This window comes from Ranitomeya imitator, chromosome 4 (genome assembly GCF_032444005.1).
Source record: "Ranitomeya imitator isolate aRanImi1 chromosome 4, aRanImi1.pri, whole genome shotgun sequence".
Lineage (NCBI taxonomy): Eukaryota > Metazoa > Chordata > Amphibia > Anura > Dendrobatidae > Ranitomeya > Ranitomeya imitator.
In genome coordinates this window covers 638,594,675-638,616,287 of record NC_091285.1, presented here as the reverse complement: position 1 = coordinate 638,616,287, position 21,613 = coordinate 638,594,675, and the positions used below count along the sequence as shown (strand labels likewise).

At 44.9% G+C, this 21,613-nt stretch overlaps 1 protein-coding gene across 2 annotated transcripts; it reads right to left on the bottom strand.

The window, feature by feature from the left end:
• Positions 1–1,529: 1,529 nt before the first annotated feature.
• LSM1 (LSM1 homolog, mRNA degradation associated) lies at positions 1,530–21,313 on the bottom strand. Of its 2 annotated transcripts, none has more exons than XM_069766852.1 (4): positions 20,754–21,313; positions 16,889–16,957; positions 4,495–4,610; positions 1,530–1,943 (listed from the first exon to the last, which is right to left on the bottom strand). In XM_069766852.1, the coding sequence occupies exons 1-4, from the start codon at positions 20,779–20,781 to the stop codon at positions 1,773–1,775; spliced, it is 384 nt and encodes a 127-aa protein (XP_069622953.1). In that variant the 5' UTR covers positions 20,782–21,313; the 3' UTR covers positions 1,530–1,772. The 2 variants fall into 2 exon arrangements, with proteins under 2 accessions (XP_069622953.1, XP_069622952.1); XM_069766851.1 differs by having other exon boundaries at positions 21,109–21,310.
• Positions 21,314–21,613: the final 300 nt, after the last annotated feature.

The window sequence follows — 21,613 nt, the reverse complement described above, 5'->3', positions numbered from 1 at the left end:
GATAATGTCACAATCCCATACACAGGTCTCCAAATTTGAGTAGGATCCTAATGCAATTTGTTCATAGGTGGAAGTGAGCGGCGCTGGATAACCATTTTATAGGTTTAGTGCCACTCCCATCCAGAGCAGAGAGGTGCTGCTGTCAAGTCAGCTGCCTCTATTGTGGAGAGATTGGCATTCAATGTATTTGGCACCTAATAAAGTTTAACTTTTCTAAAGTCCAAGTAGGTGTTGGCAAATATTTTCCACTTCCTGTATGATTTGCCCAATCCTCCTCTCATGGCACAGTCTGCTCTGCTGTACTGCCCCGTCCCCAACACCGTCTGGAGACATGTCACCCTAACATCTGTTTAAAGCACAACAGAAATATGATTACTGACAGCTCAGGACACTGTGTGGAAAGGCACAGGACAGCAGAGCTGACAGTGCTATGAAAGGAGTAACGCTGATTGAAGGGTTTATAATAGGACACTGCTAACTTCCGCTGTGCTGCCCCACTCAGCATCTTATCTGAAGGGCGCGAGTCCTCTGTGCTCTAATCTCCCAGCACTTTCTAATCATGCAGGAGGTTAGACCAGGAGATCAGAGCTGTATCATTACATCTCACCTACTGAAAAACCCGAGCTGTTGTGGAGGAGTGTTATTTTTCTGCTGTGTAGCTGCCTGCTTATGATTGGTCAGCATCATACAGGGAGAAGTACGCGCCCCCAGTAAAAAATACCCGATATCACCCACTTGGACTTGAAAGCTCTCATAAGGTGCCAAATACTGTGATTGGCAATATCTCTGCAACTGAGGGGTGAAATTAAAAAACCTAAAATGTTTTATTCCGCTCTGCAGCCACTAGGACATTGTATGTTCAGCTTAACATGAAAAATTTGGTGAGATTCTCTAAGGCAGTGTTCCCCAAGTCTGGTCCTCAAGAGCCACCAACAGGTCATGTTTTCAGGATTTCCTTAGTACTGCATCACCTGGACAGGCAAGCATTCAATGACCTGGGTAATACTAAGGAAATCCTCAAAACATGACCTGTTGGTGGCTCTTGAGGACCGGAGTTGGGGAACACTGCTCTAAGGCAAGGAAAAAGTTTTAAACTTGGAAACCCCCTTTTTTTTGCATATTCATGCTACAGTCCACATAATGGAAGCATCCCTATATGGATAGAGTCAAGCTTTGTCTTCACTAGTACTAAACCAAATGAGCAAATTAGCTTGACGAGGGGTTAGTGGTGAACAGGCTCATAGCAAGTACAAGTCTGTACACGGTTTTGCCATCATCTCCGTAGAAAGCCGAGCAAAGCCAATCACAAGTCCAATGGTGATCTCTGCACCAGCACTCACTATGACTTGACCATTTCTTTCCTGGAAGAACAAGTTCGCTTCAAGAAGAACAACCAGTGCATTTTTAGGGTTCGTGTACAGCCTGAGGGGCTGGGATTCTCCTTGGCATCATGCACTAGACCGAAATCCCTTTAGCCACATACAGGTATTCCCATGCTCATGGTATAATGAAGAGCAGAAACACAATGATTAAAAAATAAACCAATCAAATTAAATCTTTAATGGGACTTCTTCCCCTCATTATTGTGGAACGTAAGTGCTCTCATCTTGGCGTCATTACATGCAGCCGAAATAATTTCATACATTTTACCCATAATTAATATATTGCGGCTGAAGACTAGTCCAGATAGAAAAAAAGGCTTAACGTAAAGTAATCCCCCTGGGATGTGTGGTAAGCGTGGACACATACGGTGCCGTCATCCGCTCAGGAGTTCAGTACTCATCCAGGGTGTCCGCTCTGGGAATAGACAGGCCGCGCTCCTTCAGGGCCTGCAGCTTCACCTTCTCGGCCTCCTGCTTGCCTTGCTGTTCTAATCGCTGCTCCTCTAAGATCTCCTCAATGGAGACTTGTAGCAATTGTGTGTCGCTCTCCTTCTCCAGGTCCTGTGGTGACAAAAAGAAAACATTTAGAATTTATTATCTTACTATTAAAGACCATTAAAGGGTTCGTCCAGAAAGCAACAGAAAAATAAAAAGTTCCAATACCCATTCTGATATTTGTTCTATATCCCCCACTTAAGATTTCACAACTTTACTGTTCATGGACGCCAGACTCGTACTCTGTGCGCATGGAGACTACATGTACCAGCATCCTCCCTTTTTCCATACATCATTAAAATTGTAGAAGGTTAGAGCTGTGAGGGACCTCCTGGGTCATCGTGTCCACCCCCTGCTCAATGCAGGATTCACTAAATCATCCCAGACAGATGTCTGTCCAGCCTCTGCTTGAAGACTTCCATTGAAGGAGAACTCACCACCTCTCGTGGCAGCCTGTTCCACTCATTGATCACCCTCACTGTCAAAAGGGTTTTCTAATATCTAATCTATCTTCTCCCTTTCATTCCATTGCTTTTCGTGTTTCCATGTACAAATGAGAATAATGATGATCTCTCTACAATGTGACAGCCCTTGAGATATTTGTAGACAGCTATTGAGTCTCCTCTTAGCTTTTTTGCAATCTAAACATTCCCAGGTCCTTTAACCATTCCTCATAGGACAAGGTTTTCAGACCAATCACCATCCCGGTAGCTCTTCTCTGAACTTGCTCTAGTTTTTCTAGAGTCTTTTTTTACAACGTGGTGCCCAGAGCCAGACACAGTATTCCAGATGAAGCCTGACCAAGGAGTAAAGAAGTATAATTACTTCACGTGATCTAAACTCTATGCTTCTCAATACATCTTAGATCTGTTTGCTTTTTTGCAGCTGCGTCACACTGTTGACTCATGTGCAGTTTGTGATCTATTAGTATACCCAAGTCTTTTCACATGTGCTGTTGCTTAGTTCTATTCCTCCAATTCTGTAGATATAATATTCACTTCTTGCCCAGATGTAGAATCTTGCATATCTTCTTGGTAAATACCATTCTACTAGTCACTGCCCATTGTTCAAGTTTATCTAGATCCTTATGAATCCTTTCTGTCTTCTCTAGTGTTAAGGTACCTTCACACTGAGCAACTTTAGAACGATAACAATAGCGATCCGTGACGTTGCAGCGTCCTGGATAGCGATATCGTTGTGTTTGACAGGCAACAGCGATCAGGATCCTGCTGTGAGATTGCTGGTTGGAGCTACAAGGCAAGAACTTTATTTCGTCGCTGGATCACCCGCTGACATCGCTGAATCGGCGTGTGTGACGCCGATTCAGCGATGTCTTCACTGGTAACCAGGATAAACATCGGGTTACTAAGCGCAGAGCCGCGCTTAGTAACCTGATATTTACCCTGGTTACCCAAAAAAAAACAAAAACACTACATACTTACATTCCGGTTTCTATCGCGTCCCTCGCCGTCAGCTTCCCGCACTGACTGAGGGCCGGCCGTAAAGCACAGCGGTGACGGCGCTCACAGTCAGTGCGGGAAGCTGACGGCGAGGGACGCGACAGACACCGTAATGTAAGTATGTAGTGTTTTTTTTTTTTTTTTTAGGTAACCAGGGTAAATATCGGTTTACTAAGCGCGGCCCTGCGCTTAGTAACCCAATGTTTACCCTGGTTACCCGGGGACCTCGGAATCGTTGGTCGCTGGAGAGCTGTCTGTGTGACAGCTCCCCAGCGACCACACAACGACGCTGCAGCAATCGGCATCGTTGTCTATATCGCTGCAGCGTCGCTTAATGTGACGGTACCTTTAGCTATCCCTCCAGCTTTGCATCACCTGTAAATTTGATTGCTTTACCTTCAGTTCCATTATGTAGATCACTTATAAAAAATGTTGAAAACTGGTCCCCACTTAAAACGCTCTTCCAATTGGATGTGCAATCATTTATCACTTATTACTGAGCTCGTTTCCAGACAGTCTCCGCTACCAGCCCCTTCCTTCCCTTTGTCCCACCACGTCAGCCACAAGGAGCTGTCAATATTACTTTTCGGCCCTTTGTGGTTCTATGAGCGATGATGCCGGACCCATGTCATTGGGTCATGATGTCAACTGACAGTGAGAGAACTACACGAATTCTTGCATCACATGACAGATATCTGTACGACTGTGCTAGACAACATCTGTAAGTTTTTATTATAACTAATTGAATATTTTGTAAAATATTTAAGAAATATTTGTCCCCTATGAATTAAAGGGCCACATAGGGAGTTAATATCAATAAATCGTGAAATTCTTAAAGGGATATTCCACTGGATAGGGCGCAAATATTAGATCAGTGGGGGTACCCTCCCTGGTGATCTGGAGAACAGGAGACCCTGGTACCTCATTCCCCCAGGAGCAGCTTTGTACACACACCAGTAGACCCCCACTGCTCTAATATTCATGACCCATCCTAAGGATAGATCAAGTTATAAGTCATAGAAAACCTCTTCATGGCTGAAAAGATCAAGGTTAACCAAGGTCGGGTGATCTTAACAGTTGAGCTCCATGCTGACACCAGCCAGATTGGGTTTTTTAGAAGATCACTGCATGGGGCATTCACCACTTTCGATACTTACTATCTCTCCTAGTAGGACCACATTTTCTCCTCGTACCACAAATATTCCCCTAGGAATATCTCCATATTTCTTCCCAACGTGTATCCTCTCCACAGTCTGATGCAGAACAAGATTGGCTAAAAACAGGGAAGGAAAATAGGCAGAAGTGACTCGTGAGATCAGATCTTTCCTGAAAGAGTCCAGGCGCTACGTGAGGCTGTGCCACCGTGCCAGGCCTGGGACAGAGCAGGAGAACGCTTTGTTAAAGGGGTTGTCTCAGGTGGGCACTGGGCGCAGCTCATGGGCAACATGGAACAGGTTTTTGTAAGGTGATTTTAACTTGCGCCATTACAGGTCTAGAGAAAAATCTAAAGCTCAGACATTGCACCATTACTCTTATTTCTCCTGGTAGTAGAAATGAATTGACAACATACATTTCTCATATCCTTTGCCAATTAGGTACAGATCAATTTACTCAAATTTTCAAGAGAAATAAAAGGATCGGTAAGATCCGAGCAGTAAAGTGGGGAAAGATTATTTACTAAACCAGATGACAGATCCTCTTATTGACTCAAGAAATGTGATGGTCTCTAGTTCTTTAGCGGTACCTTCACCTCGCCAATAATAAGTACTACTACGTAACATCTCCAAATCCTGATCCTCCGACGTGGCTAGTAACAGGTTATAGGCCGTGTGCCTGAATACATGGGGGGGGGGGGGGGGTTGACTTTTTGCATAACAAATGTTTAAGTTTCAGCAAGAACTAAAATTTCCCTCCAGATATTTGAATAACAATCACTCATCACAAAAGCAGGAATAGCTACTACATGGATGAGTACACCTCCAGTGTAAAAATAAACGTATAGGAAAGCGATATATAAACATATATAATGTATTTATTTAACGGGCTGTATTGGCATGTCATGTGAGACCCCACATACACACACGGTTACTGGATGGGTTGTATATATTTTAGAGGTCTGCATTTGGAATGATAATCAAATGTGATGAATCAAATTACAGGCTGACCCAACCTCAGTGTAAATGCCTCAAGACAAGGAAATGGCGCCCAGTAGAGTAAATGCTCTCACCCCTACAGGTACTGTACAGTAGCATAAGGCGGTATATACAACCCACAGATGTTGTTCGGGTAGTGCAGCTCATCCAGGATGGCACATCAATGCGAGCGGTGGCAAGAAGGGTAGCTGTATCACCACAGTGCACAGAGCATGGAGCAGATACCAGGAGACATGCCAGTCCACCAGGAGACATGGAGGGAGCCATAGGAGGGCAACAACCCAGCAGCAGGACCGCTACCTCAGCCTTTGTGCAAGGAGGAAAAGGAAGAGCAGTGCCAGATCCCTGCAAAATGACCTCCAGAAGTGGATCAGTATAGATGTGGGGTGGCATTTCTTTGGAGGGCCGCACAACCCTCGCCAGAGGTAACCCTGACTGCCATTAGGTACCCGGATGAGATCCTCAAACCAGTTGTGCGACCATATGCAGGGGCACTGGGACCTGGGTTCCTTCTGATGTAGGACAATACTAGGCCTCACATGGCTGAAGTGTGTCAGCAGTTCCTGCAAGATGAAGGCACTGAAACTATGGACTGGCCCGCCTGTTCCCCAGACCTGAATACAAAAACGAGCACATCTGGGACATCATGTCTGTTCCATCCACCAACACCACATTCCACCAGACTGTTGCAGAATTGACTGATACTTGAATCCATGTCTGGTAAAAGATCCCTCATGAGAACATCCGCCGCCTCATCAGGAGCATGCCCAGGCATTGTAGGGAGGTCATACAGGCACGACGAGGCCACACACACTACTGTTAATCATTTCCTTGTCATGAGGCATTTCCACTGAAGTTGGATCAGCCTGTAATTTGATTTTCCACTTTGATTTTGAGTATCCTTCCAACTCCAGACCTCCATGGTATATTAAGTTTGATTTAGATTGATCATTTTTATGTTTCATCGTTGTCTACCCATTCCACTATGGATGTGGTATGTTCGTGTTCCCTTTGTTTTTTTGAGCAGTACACACACACACTTACTGTGCTGTTATACATCTCTGCATATTACCATCTGGTGATGTGTCAGAATACAGGGTTACCCATGCATGGGAACATATCCCACCCCCCATGTATGCCTGCCAACGTATAAAACTCAGAATGCCCCCTGACCACCAAATGTTGGCAGTTTCCTCTCTCCAGCTGGACGTCCAATGGCCGGTGATCAGCTGCCTATACAGTGTGGCTATATAATACATAGCAATCAGTGCCAGCTCCACCACTGCCACCTAGTGATGGAGTGATGTACAGACCGTCAATAAGTCACTCTGAGGCTGTGAATCATGCCCAGCGCAAACAGGTTTCTATATTAACCCTTTAAAGGTGAAGCAGTTTTATGTAAACAAGGCTTAATCCATATATGAACCACGTTTTGCCTACCATCTCCTACGCTGGTGGGCCGTTACATCAATACTGGCCTTTCTTCTGTCACACTTGCCCCAGAATCTATATGAGCTGGAGATCATCTCACTATGAGTTCTCATGTTCTTATATAGTGGATGCTTTCCTGAAACGGAAAGTACTTGCAAGCAGCATAATACAAAGAATAGCAGGTTTACCCAGAATCCTTTGCAGTAGGCGGAGCTATGCAAATCATCTCTTTCCACCCCAGTCTAATCCACAGCGCTTGGAATCGCCAAGCGTGCAATGCTGCGGATTAGGTGGCTAGCATGTATGTATCGCATGTTCTTATAGTAATTATTGTGACGGCTGTGGTCAAGCCCACCACCTTCTGTCCCACCTTATATAGCTGGCGTAAGATATGAAAGGTTGCTACTTGCTACAATTCAATGTTGCACCCAAAATTGTGCCCCTTTACACGCCACACATCAAAAGCCCCAATCTCCAAGCCAAAATATTAAACTTTTATATAGGTAAAACTAGAAAATGGGTATTATTACCTACCGATAATTCGGTTTCCAGGAGTCCATCCTGACAGCACATTGGAGGACGTCCTCCTCCTCCTTGCAGGGACAGGAAACACAACACGAGAGGTTAAAAGGTCCCACTCCACCCCCTTTCCCTCAGTGTTTTGACAAGTACCACACCATGGATAGATATACTTTTGAAAACTTTATTTGACCAAACATATTACAGCATATGAACTGGCATGCATAGGGGGGGAAATAACGGTGCTGTCAGGATGGACTCCTGGAAACCGAATTATCGGTAGGTAATAATACCCATTTTCCAGGACGTCCCCCTGACAGCACATTGGAGAATACCAAAGAAAACTACGTTTAGGGTGGGACAACTGCTTGGAGAACTTTCCTCCCATAAGACGTCTGCTGAGCTGCTACTACGTCTAGCTTATAGTGCTTACAGAACGTGTTTACTCTGGCCCAAGTTGCTGCCTTGCAAATCTGATCTAGTGACGCTCCTGCTCGCTCAGCCCATGATGCTGAAACAGCCCTAGTAGAGTGAGCTTTAATCCCTGTTGGGCACGCTATCCCTTCTGATGCGTAGGCTTTTGAAATTATAGTAGTAATCCATCTAGCTATAGACGCCTTGGAAGCTTTTTTACCTTTATTCTTACCTCCAAATAGGATAAAAAGATTAGAATCCTTCCTCCAGGAGCTAGTGGCCTCTAGATAGTTTAATACTGCCTGCCTAACATCCAGGGAGTGTAAAGCCTGTTCTTTTTCATTAGAAGGGTTCTCACAAAAGGAAGGTAAAATTATTTCCTGATCTCGATTTTTAGCTGAAGCTATTTTTGGAATAAAAGCTGGGTCTAATTTTAGGATTATATGATCCTCTCTGACTTGAAGATATGGATCCTTAATTGATAGAGCCTGAATCTCCCCTACGCGTTTAGCTGTTGTAATCGCTACTAGGAAGGCCGTCTTCCAGGTACGAACTGAAATAGGCATGTCCTCCTCTAGAGAATAGGGATCTTTACAAAGAGACCTAAGGACTAAATTTAAGTCCCATGTGGGAGCTAGCTGTCTCAAGGTAGGCCGTAATCTTTGGGTAGCCCTCACAAATCTGATTATCCAGGGGTGGGAAGCTAATGGATAATCCAGAAAAGTACTAAGGGCCGAGATCTGGACTTTAATTGTAGCTGGCCTGAGCCCCAAGTCAAAGCCTGCCTGTAAGAATTTTAAGACTCTAGGAACATCTAAGACCCCCGGAATCACAGCTGACCCGCCACTTCCCATACAAAATTTTTTCCAGATTTTGAGGTAGATGGCAGAGGTGACAGGCTTCCTACTAGCCTGGATGGTTGTAATTACTTCATCTGAAAGACCTCTGGATTTCAAGATGTCCCTCTCAGGATCCATGCTGACAGATGCAGTCTCTCCGGGTTTTGGTGTAAAACAGGCCCTTGATGAATTATATCCTTCCATAACGGGAGTATGATAGGGTCTTCCGTTGCCATGGCCCCCAACAATGGGAACCAACTTCTCTTTGGCCAGAATGGTACAATCGTCAGCACTGTTGCCTGGTCTTCCTGAATCTTCCTGAGCACTACTGGAATTAGTGCTATTGGTGGAAATGCGTAAGACAGAGGTTCGCTCCATGCTTGACTTAAGGCGTCGACTGCTTCCGGCATGTCTAGAGGGTTGAGGGAATAAAATCTGGGAACCTTTGAATTTTTCCTTGTGGCGAATAAATCTATCCTGGGCGTTCCCCAACGGTGGCAAAGAATTTGGAACATTTCTTGACTTAGTTCCCATTCGGTTGGAGAAACTTTCCTTCTGCTTAGATAGTCGGCTAGTATGTTCTGTGACCCTTCTAGATGCACTGCTGTTATAGATAAGACAACGTCTTCTGCCCAGGCAAATATTCTCTGCGCTAGACCTTGAAGCGCTTTGTGTTTGGAACCTCCCTGATGCCTCAAAAAGGATACCGCTGTTACATTGTCGGATAGGATTTTTACATGTTTGTCCTTTAGGCGTGAACGGTTTCTTCTGAGAGCTTCCCAGACTGCGTATAATTCTCTGTAATTTGACGACATCTGACTGATCTCCTCGGGCCACTTGTCCTGAAAGAATTTTCCTTCCAGGTGCGCTCCCCATCCCCACTGACTTGCATCTGTGGTGATTATCACACAAGGGGTTGATATCCAAGTGATGCCCTTTTTTAGATTGTAGTCCTGGATCCACCATCGTAGTGATCTTCTTGTCTTCATTGATAGCTCTAGCCTCTTGTCTAATGTGGAACGACGTCGATCCCATACCATGAGTATCTGTTCTTGTAAAGGCCTTGAGTGAGCCTGAGCCCATCTGACACACGGAATGCATGCTGTCATCTTCCCCAAGATTTTCATAGCTGCTCTTATCGTCACTGGACTTCTTTGGAATTCTAAGATCATCTTTTTTAATGAGGTTCGTTTGTCCCTTGGTAAGAAGGACTGCCTGGTTGTAGAATCCAAGAGTACTCCTAGAAATATCTTCTGGGATTCTGGCTTTAAATGTGACTTTTTCCTGTTGACCACCCATCCTATTTCCTCTAATACTGCTATGACCCGATCTCTGTGTTGTAGCAGAATGGCCCTTGATCGTGCCACAACCAGAAAATCGTCCAAGTAAGGAATTATTGTTATTCCTTGGTTTCTTAAGAAAGCCACCACCTGCGCTACCAATTTGGTGAAAATTCTTGGGGCGGATGCTAGACCGAAAGGGAGGCATTGAAATTGGAAGTGGCAGGTCATGTCCGAAAGACTTACTGAGAATCTCAGAAGCTCCTGAGAAGAGAGATGTATCGGGACCTGATAATACGCACTCTTCAGATCGAGAGTGCACATTACCGAATCTTTGTTTATAAGATGAATGATGGACCTGATCGACTCCATTCTGAACCGTTTGTATTTGACGAAAACGTTTAGAGGTTTTAAATTTATTATTGTACGGGATTCCCCTGACGGTTTTGGAATAGAAAAAAAGAGAGGAATAGTGACCTGCACCTATTTCTGGAGTAGGAACCCGAACTATAACCCCGGAGTCGAACAGTTTTTGTAGGTCTAGAAACATAGGGGAATCTTTGATTAACATTGTTGGTAAGATACACCTTTGAGGTACGCGGGATGTTAACTCTATTCTGTAACCCTCTGAGATTATCTTGAGGACATAATCGTTGTCTGAGATCTGACTCCATTGTTTGAGGAAGAAACTTAATCTCCCGCCTATCCCTATGGCGTCATTGTTTCCTTGGTCTATAGCCAGAACCGAACAAGGAATTCCTACCCCTTCTATTCTGAGCGTAGGAACTCCTAAAAGATCCTCTACCTGATCTCCATTGTTCTCTATACTCTGGAAATCTGCGGGGGGGAGGGGGAGGGGGGAGAGGCCTCCTCCGAAAAGGCTGAAACTTCTTGGGTTTATCCTCGGGAAACCCTCTTTTACTATCAGCTGCTGACTCTAGGATGTCATCTAAAGCCTGACCAAATATTCTGGAACCTGAAAATGGAATGGCGCATAATTTATTTTTGGATGCATTATCCCCCGACCAAGATCTAAGCCAAATAGCCCTTCGTGTTGCATTGGACAAGGAGCTATTTCTAGCCGCAAATCTCACAGATTCAGCTGATGTATCTGCCATAAAGGCCGTGGCTGACTTAATGATAGGCAGAGAAGCAATTATATCCGCCCGTGAAGTCTTATTAATTAAATGTTCTTCCAGCTGTTCCATCCACAGGAACATGGATCTCGCTACAGAAGTAGCTGCGATGTTGGTTTTTATTAAAGCTGCTGAAGTCTCCCAGGCTCGACGTAAAAGGATATCCGCCTTGCGATCCATTGCATCCTTAAGACTAGATGAATCCTCGAAAGGTATTGATGTTTTCTTTGCCACCTTGGCTAAAGGGACATCTACCTTCGGAATCTCTTCCCATGTCTTGATCTCTTCTGAATCAAACGGAAGACGGTTTTTAAACTCTCTGGACATCACCAATCTTCGTTCCGCATCTTTCCATTCTTGCGAGATCATCTTACGTATGTGTTCACTCACCGGGAACACCGTCCGTTCCTGATATGTGAGCCCTCCGAACATCTGATCTTGTCTAGATCTCGGCTGTGGATCTTCTTTCACCTGCATAGTACGTCTGACCGCCTGGACCAGTTCTTCTGTTTCTTCAACTGGAAAGTAGTACCTCTTCCCTTCTTGTTCTTCTACTGGCAGTTCTCCTTCTTGATCAGAACCTCTATATTCTGATTCCGCCTCCGACGAACCATCCTGAACCTCCTGTTCTGGATCTTTCCTTGGTCTTTTACGAGCCGGGCCCGGACTGTACACTTCCCGTTGTGACATTGAAGCTAAGGAATTCTGGACCTCCTCCCGGATTATATTCCTCATTTCGGACAACATTGATGGTTGTTCTTCTCTGACAATTTTCTTAATACAAGAGCTGCACAGATCCTTTTTGTATGCTTCTGAAAGTTTTGTGTTACATAGAGAGCACCTCTTAGATTTAGTCAATGACTTGCCAGACCTTTTAGTCTGAGGGAGGGGAGCTTGACTGGCCTCTTTATCCTAAATGTAAGAATAAGGACAAGAACGGCTCAGTGTGTGCAGGCGTATATTTGAGTACTCTGCGCATTGCGCACTTACCCCTATCTCCTCATTCCTGTTCTCCATATCTTCTGTGGAGAAATACTACTATAAGTACATGATCTCATATGATCCCATATGTATAAAAGGGATATAGCAGCGTCTGCTGCACTCACCCTTGGTCTCCGGCATGTCCGCAGCAGACTGCTCGCACGTCTGTCCTGCAGCAAATATTCTCCAGGGATACACTCCGGCGCTCTCCTACCACCAGAGGAAGCGCTGGATAACCATCTGCGAGTGCCCTGAGCCTTGCGCCCTTAAAGCTGCCTACTTCCGCGTTCCACCAGGTGGAACGCACGCCGAGATGGCCCCGTCCCCGGATGTGACGTCACCTTACCTGCGCCTGACACCGGACGTACTGCACTCGGTCTAACAATCCTACTTCCGCGTTCCACTCAGTGGAACGCACGCTGCTGCCGCTGGCGCCGGACCTCTTGCGGCGCCTCTTCTCCTGGCGCCCGAACCGAGAGCCCCCCACCGGGAGGAAGCGGTTCGACCCAGGAGCTCGTCCGCTCGACTGGTCTTTTGGCAGAGGGACTCCCCACCGGGAAGTTTCTGCCTGGGGCTTAGTGATGCGGGGAAAGGATATTGGCGTTAGCCGCACGATCCCCCGAGCCCTCCGGACTGGTGAGTCTTCCCGCTTGTATAGCGCTGTATCCTCTCGTGTGTCCCTCCATGCAGGGACAGGAAAAACACTGAGGGAAAGGGGGTGGAGTGGGACCTTTTAACCTCTCGTGTTGTGTTTCCTGTCCCTGCAAGGAGGAGGAGGACGTCCTCCAATGTGCTGTCAGGGGGACGTCCTGGAAAAAAAACATGTCTAATATAGCGATGATCAAGGGAACGAGACTCTGCTGTCTCGAATAATCAGGACAATTACACACTTGACTGACAAGTGATGAACGTGGCTGTTTCCTCTACTAGGCCAGTTATTTGGGGACTCGCGGTGAGTATGGTATATACACCACCAACTCCAACGCACGGAATATATTCACATTTATATACATACACCCCAGTACGCGTTGCCTGGGCATATTAAATATCTGTGGTTAGTTATAGCACCTCACTTCTCTCATTTTCCCAATCACATCTTTCATTTTCTCCCTCACTCCTCTCATTCCCCCCTAACACTTGTCATTTCGACCTCACATCTGTCATTTTCCGATCACTCCACTATTTTCCCTCGCTCCTCTCATTTTGCACTCACACCTTTTCATTTTCACCTCACACCCCTCATTTTCACCTCAGTATATACATGTTTGCATCTCCCTTATATATAGTATACACCTGTATGTCATCTCCTGTATATAGTATATACCTGTATGTCATCTCCCCTGTATATAGTATATACCTGCTGTGTGTCATCTCTCCTGTATATAGTATATACCTGTATGTCATCTTCTATATAGTATATACCTGTATGTCATCTCCTTCTATATATAGTATATACCTGTATGTCATCTCCTCCTATATATAGTATATATCTGTGTCATCTCCTCCTGTATATAGTATATACCTGTATGTCATCTTCTATATATAGCATATACTTGTATGTCATCTCCTCCTGTATATAATACATACTTGTAGGTCATCTGCTCCTGTATATAGTATATACCCATGTGTCATCTCCTCCTGTATATAGTTTATACCTGTATGTCATCTCCTCCTCTATATAGTATATACCTGTGTGTCATCTCTCCTGTATATAGTATATACCTGTGTGTCATCTCCCCTGTATATAGTATATATGTGTGTGTCATCTCTCCTGTATATAGTATATACCTGTATGTCATCTCCTCCTGTATTAGACCTCGTTCACACGTTATTTGCTCAGTATTTTTACCTCAGTATTTGTAAGCTAAATTGGCAGCCTGATAAATCCCCAGCCAACAGGAAGCCCTCCCCCTGGCAGTATATATTAGTTCACACATACACATAATAGACAGGTCATGTGACTGACAGCTGCCGTATTTCCTATATGGTACATTTGTTGCTCTTGTAGTTTGTCTGCTTATTAATCAGATTTTTATTTTTGAAGAATAATACCAGACTTGTGTGTTTTAGGGCGAGTTTCGTTTGTCAAGTTGTGTGTTGAGTTGCGTGTGGCGACATGCATGTAGCGACTTGTGAGATGAGTTGTGTGGCAACATGCGTGTAGCAACTTTTTGTGTGTCGAGTTACATGTGACAGGCTAGTGTAGCAAGTTGTGTGCAGCAAGTTTTGCGCGTGGCGAGTTTTATGTGTGGTGCCTTTTGAGTATGTGCAAGTTTTTTGTGAGGCAACTTTTGCATGTGTTGCAACTTTTGTGCATGTGGCAATTTTTCCGTGTGTGCAAGTTTTGCGTGTGGCGAGTTTTCCATGAGGTGAGTTTTGCACGTGTGGCGAGTTTTGCGTGAGCCTAGTTTTTGCATGTGGCGAGTTTTGCGTGAGCCTAGTTTTTGCATGTGGCGAGTTTTGAGTGGCGACTTTTGTGTTTCGACTTGTGTGGCGAGGTTGGTGTATGTGTGGTGAAATGTGTGCTGAGGGTAATATGTGTTCAAGCACGTGGTAGTGTGTGGTGCATTTTGTGTGTGTGCTCATATCCCCATGTGTGGTGAGTATTCCATGTCGGGGCCCCACCTTAGCAACTGTACGGTATATACTCTTTGGCGCCATCGCTCTCTCTCTAAGTCCCCCTTGTTCAAATCTGGCAGCTGTCAATTTGCCTCTAACACTTTTCCTTTCACTTTTCCCCATTATGTATATAGGGGCAAAATTGTTTGGTGAATTGGAAAGTGCGGGGTTAAAATCTCGCCTCACAACATAGCCTATGACGCTCTCGGGGTCCAGACATGTGACTGTGCAAAATTTTGTGGCTGTAGCTGCGACGGTGCAGATGCCAATCCCGGACATACACACATACATACTGTACATACATACACACACATTCAGCTTTATATATTAGAGAATATATATATATATATATATATATATATATATATATATATATATATATATATATATATATATATAATCCAGAATGGTAGGAAGTATATATAAAAATATGCAAGATGATGCAAAATGGGAACAGAACAATACGGAATATACAATTACATCAATTACATAAAAGGGATAACTAAACATTACTAAACGTGATGTCACAGAAATGGCTGAGCTTAGCAGAGGGAAGTAACATAGCAAAATGGACTGAACCCAGCAAGGATTGCCAAAGGACCACACCCAACGTCTGCTCTTATTAAATCAAAGTTACATCCACATACCTCCCCTTGATTAGATCAAGCGGGGGCTGTTTGTAGGATGTGTTTGGCCATTCTAAATTTTATGAGATCCCCAACTTACAGGATATCTTCACCCCTGGAGGTCTCTATCACGATTTTACCTTTCAATACAGATATATGGCATGTACAGCCAGGGCTGTGGAATCTGAGCCCAATTTGGTGGAATCGGAGGTTTGGCTTTCCGGCTCCACAGCCCTGTGAACAGCATCATCTATTGACTAGTTATAAAAGAGGCATCTGGGACTTTATAAAAAAACAAAATGTACCTATGCACTAACAGGCAGGTAACTGCAACTTACCTGCAAGCCGTGCCTGGTGCTGTTCTTCCCCGGCACAGATGCTTCTGGCAGTCATTCAGTAACCTCTGCTGACCTCAGGTCTACAGAATGGAGAAGACTTTCCCGCTCCACCGACAGGGTGGGACTTTGACAGCTGGATCTCCGATATCTAATTGGGGGAGCCGCTGTCAGTCAGAATGCTGTCAGAAGTCCCACCCTGTCAGCAGACTCCCCCACCGGGAGCGATATGTGACCGCTCTGCACCAGGGAAGATTAGCACCGTGCACAACAGGCAGGTATGATGCAATTACCTACTTGATAGTGCTTGACACGTTTTTTTCTTTTATAAAGTCCCGGATATTCCCTTTACCGTAAGTTAAAGGGATTTTTGTCGGCCTTATGGTGATGTGAGTGAATGCGTTTTGTTCATCCCTTCGCTGCCGAAAATCTATTTACCATAAACATCAGATTCATGTAAACCCCAATATCCATATCTGGTCGCCGGAGACAAAGTCTAAGAAGATTATTAGATGAAAGGCAGGCTTATCCTTGGGAAAAATACTTCCCACCTCTGTATAAACAGATCTCAGGCTTGTTGCCTCTTCCCAGCATACCTCCCTGCTGTTTTGTCACCGCAGGAGGTCCCTGCTTCAATGGAGGTTGAAGTGTTAGCACTTCCTATGTTTCTAACTTTGTCAATTAGCTTTTCTCTTCCCTACTTGTGACTAATCCCATATGTTCAATGTGGCGTCTTACGGATTTTTAATTTTTGTTTATGACAACAAACTCTCTCACCCTGCCCACTGAGTGTCTACTGCTGCTCCCAGTGTCTGAGTCTGCGGCACGGACTTCAATTTGACAGCGCTCCAAACAGTGAGCAGCTCATGCAGTCAACTCTGGTAGAGTCGCTAAGCCCAGTGATTGGCTGCAGCGCTGCTGATGAGACAGACCTCTGGGAGCAGTGGCAGAGGCTCTAGCCTTTACACACCCTTACTGGGTCCAGAGCCTTTTTTTTTTTCTTTAAACTGCACAAGAAGCTTCTGTAATTGAAAAAAAAATCTGTTTGAGCCATTAATTTAGGGGTTAATCGGTTAATCAATATAGGGGCCACTCCAGTTATCTTGTGTCTGGTATTGACTCCACACAAATGTAAGATGTCAGTATTTTTAACAGCTCAACGTTGCATATTGGAGACCCCTGTTCAAAGGAAATGAAGCCCACCAAGATGAGACTTACCAAACTGGTCAATGCTTCTCAAGTATCCAATGAGAGTTCTTCCATCTCTGAGAAGGACCAAGTGCTTTTCTGGAACAAAAGAAATGTACAGTCATATGGCAGAGCCACCAAGTGATCTACAGACAAACCCAGGGGGGAGGAAGTCAGACTGAGCAGATTCCAGGCGCTCCCGCATCACCACTGATTATTAGCCATTAAAGGGGTTGTCCAAGTTATCACCTATCTATAGGACTGATCGATTGAGGCCAATCCCTGGGACCGGCATCAATACACAGTTCAGGGGAACATATCTCCGTTGCAAAATTACATCCAACCACAGCGTCATTCTTCTGCAGCCCCATAGAGAATGAACAAAGCCGCGCTATTCTAACTGGGATAGAAGTGCCCTGTTCCGCTGATCGCAGCTACTGGACCCCGTCCAATCAAGTTGTCATTTCACTTGTGGACAGGTACGTTTTTTCAGACGATCCCTTTAAAGTGAAATCCCAATCTTACCACGACATCTCCTTGTTATACCCTCTACGCCAGTTTTCTAGTATTAAAGTCTCAAAGTTTATCTCAAGTAGTTTTGTGAAAGAATTTGGCAACTTTTCTTCCTTTTCTGAAAAGTGAGCACAGACCGTCACATTGCAGTGGGCAGAGAGTTGGCGCTGCCCATGCCCCAGACTTATCACAATGGTTGCACCCCTTACGCAAACTTAGCGTCCTATGCCAAGCAGGTTTTCGGTACAAGACTGGCAGATGAAACGCCCGTCTTTGATAAATTCTCTCCAATTGTGTCAAGTTTTGTGCCCCAGTGTTCTATAAAGATATTGTAGAACTAAAGCGGGTTTAGAGGCGAGTAGGAAAAGTAATAGATGGAATGGGTGGACTACAATAACCAGAAATATTAAAACTAGAGTTTAGAAAGAAAAAAAAAAAAAACTATGGATCCCTTTGTTAAAGAATCTGTTAATCTTTTGCTCCCCCAGCTTTATACAAGGACAGACCCCGATTCCTGCGCTGGGTCACTTACTGGACTTCTTGATGCAGTTTTGATAAAACATTGATCGGCTGCAGCTCTGTTAGTCCTCTCGGTGAGATCCTGCTAGAAAATCCTCCATATTCATGAGCTGTGGCCAGCTCCACCCCCACCACTGATTGGCAGCTTACTGCCTATGCACAGTGTATACAGACTGCTAATCATCATGTGGGCAAGGACCTCAACATTGAGACTAGCTGAGCTGTTTAGAGAACAACAAAACCTTTTAATCATAACTACAGCAAGCAGCTCAGTAAGTGACCCTGCTGTGAAATCAGATCTATGCCCCTACTTTATGCCGGTCCTCAAACTGGGCAAGCAGAAACCAAGTGCCCCTTAATCTCTCCCCCCCCCCCCCCCTTCACCACCTTCCTAGAGTCATACCTTATTTTCCTACAATATAGCCAAATATTTACCAGATGAAGTACTGAAAAATATTTAAAAAAAACTCACCACCACCATTATCTGGGATTTTTGTGGCCTGACAATTTGATTCTTTAAGTCAGTGCGACCAACAATACATTAGGTTTATTTTTTTTTATATTTTCATTGTTTAGAAGAATAGTGGCTCTTGCGGGGATGATATGGTAAATGTAAAAAAAAAATGTGGAGAAAGATTGTGCTTTATGGACCCAAGTGTTTTTTCAACCTATGTAACAAAATGTTGCTCAATCTTAAAGGGTTTTAACCAGGACTGTGGAGTCGGTATAAAATGGACTGACTCCTAAATATATAAGACATTGGGTGAAGTATTACAATGTAGGATGTGCTGTAAATGTTTTCATAAGAATTTGGGAAAGTTGTGAAATGTCCTATAAGTGTCTGTTCTGTTCCTGATCTAAGGATCTCAGCCAATAGTGGAGATGAATCTGTGCTGCACTTTATGCACATGCTCAGTAGTGACCAGGGCTGTGGGGTCAGAGTCAGGGAAATTGAGGGGTCGGATGTTTGGCTTACTGACTCCACAACTTGGGATTTCAGGATAAATACCCACATGGCAGATATTCAGTTCCACTGATCTCATTATGGATGGAAGCTCTGAAGCAGAGGGGGAATCAGCTGATACACCATGATTATTATATACCGTACCCTTCTCCTGGCCAAGTGTCTGAAAATCTCAGTCACTTAACCCCTTACCGGCATCGGACGTACTATACCGTCCGATGCCGGCTCCCCTGCTTTGATGCAGGGCTCCGCGGTGAGCCCGCACCAAAGCCGGGACATGTCAGCTGTTTTGAACAGCTGACATGTGCCCGTAATAGGCGCGGGCAGAATCGCGATCTGCCCGCACCTATTAACTAGTTAAATGCCGCTGTCAAACGCAGACAGCGGCATTTAACTACCGCTTCCGGCCGGGCGGCCGGAAATGACGTCATCGCCGACCCCCGTCATGTCCGGGGGTCGGCGATGCGTCTCCATTGTAGCCATAGAGGTCCTTGAGACCTCTATGGTTACTGATTGCCCGTCGCTGTGAGCGCCACCCTGTGGTCGGCGCTCACAGCACACGTGCAATTCTGCTACATAGCAGCGATCAGCAGATCGCTGCTATGTAGCAGAGCCGATCGAGTTGTGCCTGCTTCTAGCCTCCCATGGAGGCTATTGAAGCATGGCAAAAGTTAAAAAAAAAAGTTTAAAAAAATGTGAAAAAAATAAAAAAAACAAAAGTTTAAATCACCCCCCTTTCGCCCCAATCAAAATAAATCAATAAAAAAAATATCAAATCTACGCATATTTGGTATCGCCGCGCTCAGAATTGCCCGATCTATCAAATAAAAAAAAGTATTAACCTGATCGCTAAACAGTGTAGCGGGAAAAAAACTCGAAACGCCAGAATTACGTTTTTTTGGTCACCGCGACATTGCATTAAAATGCAATAACGGGCGATCAAAAGAACGTATCTGCACCGAAATGCTATCATTAAAAACGTCATCTCGGCACGCAAAAAATAAGCCCTCAACCGACCCCAGATCACGAAAAATGGAGACGCTACGAGTATCGGAAAATGGCGCATTTTTTTTTTTTTTTTTTAGCAAAGTTTGGAATTTTTTTTCACCACTTAGATAAAAAATAACCTAGTCATGTTTGGTGTCTATGAACTCGTAATGACCTGGAGAATCATAATGGCAGGTTATTTTTAGCATTTAGTGAACCTAGCAAAAAAGCCAAACAAAAAACCAATGTGGGATTGCACTTTTTTTGCAATTTCACCGCACTTGGAATTTTTTTCCCGTTTTCTAGTACACGACATGCTAAAACCAATGATGTCGTTCAAAAGTACAACTCGTCCCGCAAAAAATAAGCCCTCACATGGCCAAATTGACGGAAAAATAAAAAAGTTATGGCTCTGGGAAGGAGGGGAACGAAAAACGAACACGGAAAAACGAAAAATCCCCTGGTCATGAAGGGGTTAAAGGGCATCTGTCAGCAGGTTGCTGCTCTTATCTGTGGGCAGCATAATGTAGGAGCCGAGACCCTGATTTCTGGATGTTTCACATACTGATCATGTGTGCCGTTTCAATACAATAAGTGTTTTATCAGCAGGATATTATCACTGCCGGACCGCTGCCCTCCTGACACCTGGCCTGACCACGTCCCCTCCTGTGCTTACATGACGTACACGTAGAACCAGGTGTGGGCAGCTTTCTGAACTCTGCTACATCTAAAGACTACCACAACTACTGCACCCAATAAACTGAAAATGATATATTGCAGGAATCAGGGTCTCCGTCCCTACATCATGCTGCTCTCTGGTGAGGTAGCAAAAACCTACTGACAGATTTCAAAGGGGTTTTCTGGTTTTGGAAACCACATTCCCAAGCAAAAACACAATTGTGCTTTACTCACCCTCCCCTGTATCATCACCGATCACCATCGCTGCTCCCAGGGTATTATCTGCAGTGCTGAAGCCAAGAATGGGGCTCAGTGGCTCAAACCGCAAATGATTGGCTGCAGCTGGACCTGGTGATGGGAGTAAAGCCAATGCCTAACAACAAAAACCTTCAGCTGGGGGAACAGAGCTTTTCTGAAACTTAAAACCCAGTTTTAAAGGGACATGTGAGAGACATTGCATATACTCAGGACAATCCCTTTAAGTGGAATAAAAGCACCGCAGTTGCCTATGGCAACCCACCGGAAGGCAGCGTGGAGCTCAGTCACTGCCGCCTCCCCTCCTCCCGCCCCAGACGCGCGCTATACTGACTGTCAATGTCCTCTATGAGGCTGGCGGTCCCCGGCATGTAATTCATCCTCTCACCCGCCCCCTACTCGGGGCAAAGCCTCACACCGGACACGGCGCCAACCAGCCGGCAGGAACCGTCGCCATACTTCGATACAAAAATAATAAATGACGCCCGCCACACAAGTCGCGGATTATAACCACAACCATGACGTCACATTTCCGCGCCGGGTGGGTGTGGTTACACAGCTGCCGTCTATTATTACGTTACACCGATTGGACAGCAGGCTCTAAATAGGCGTGGTTAGCATCTAAATCCTGATTGGCTTAAATAATAAAAGTAGGCGCGGTCAAGAAATGATATGGATCATACGCGCTTGCGCTTATAGTGCAGTTACTATTTGAGAAGGTTAGTGTGACGTAACCGAATTATTGCACTCCTGATTGGCTAGAATACTTATAGAGGACAAGTGAAGGCGGTAACTTATGGGTAAAGTGACAGATAATTTCCCTAACACCTTATTGGCTG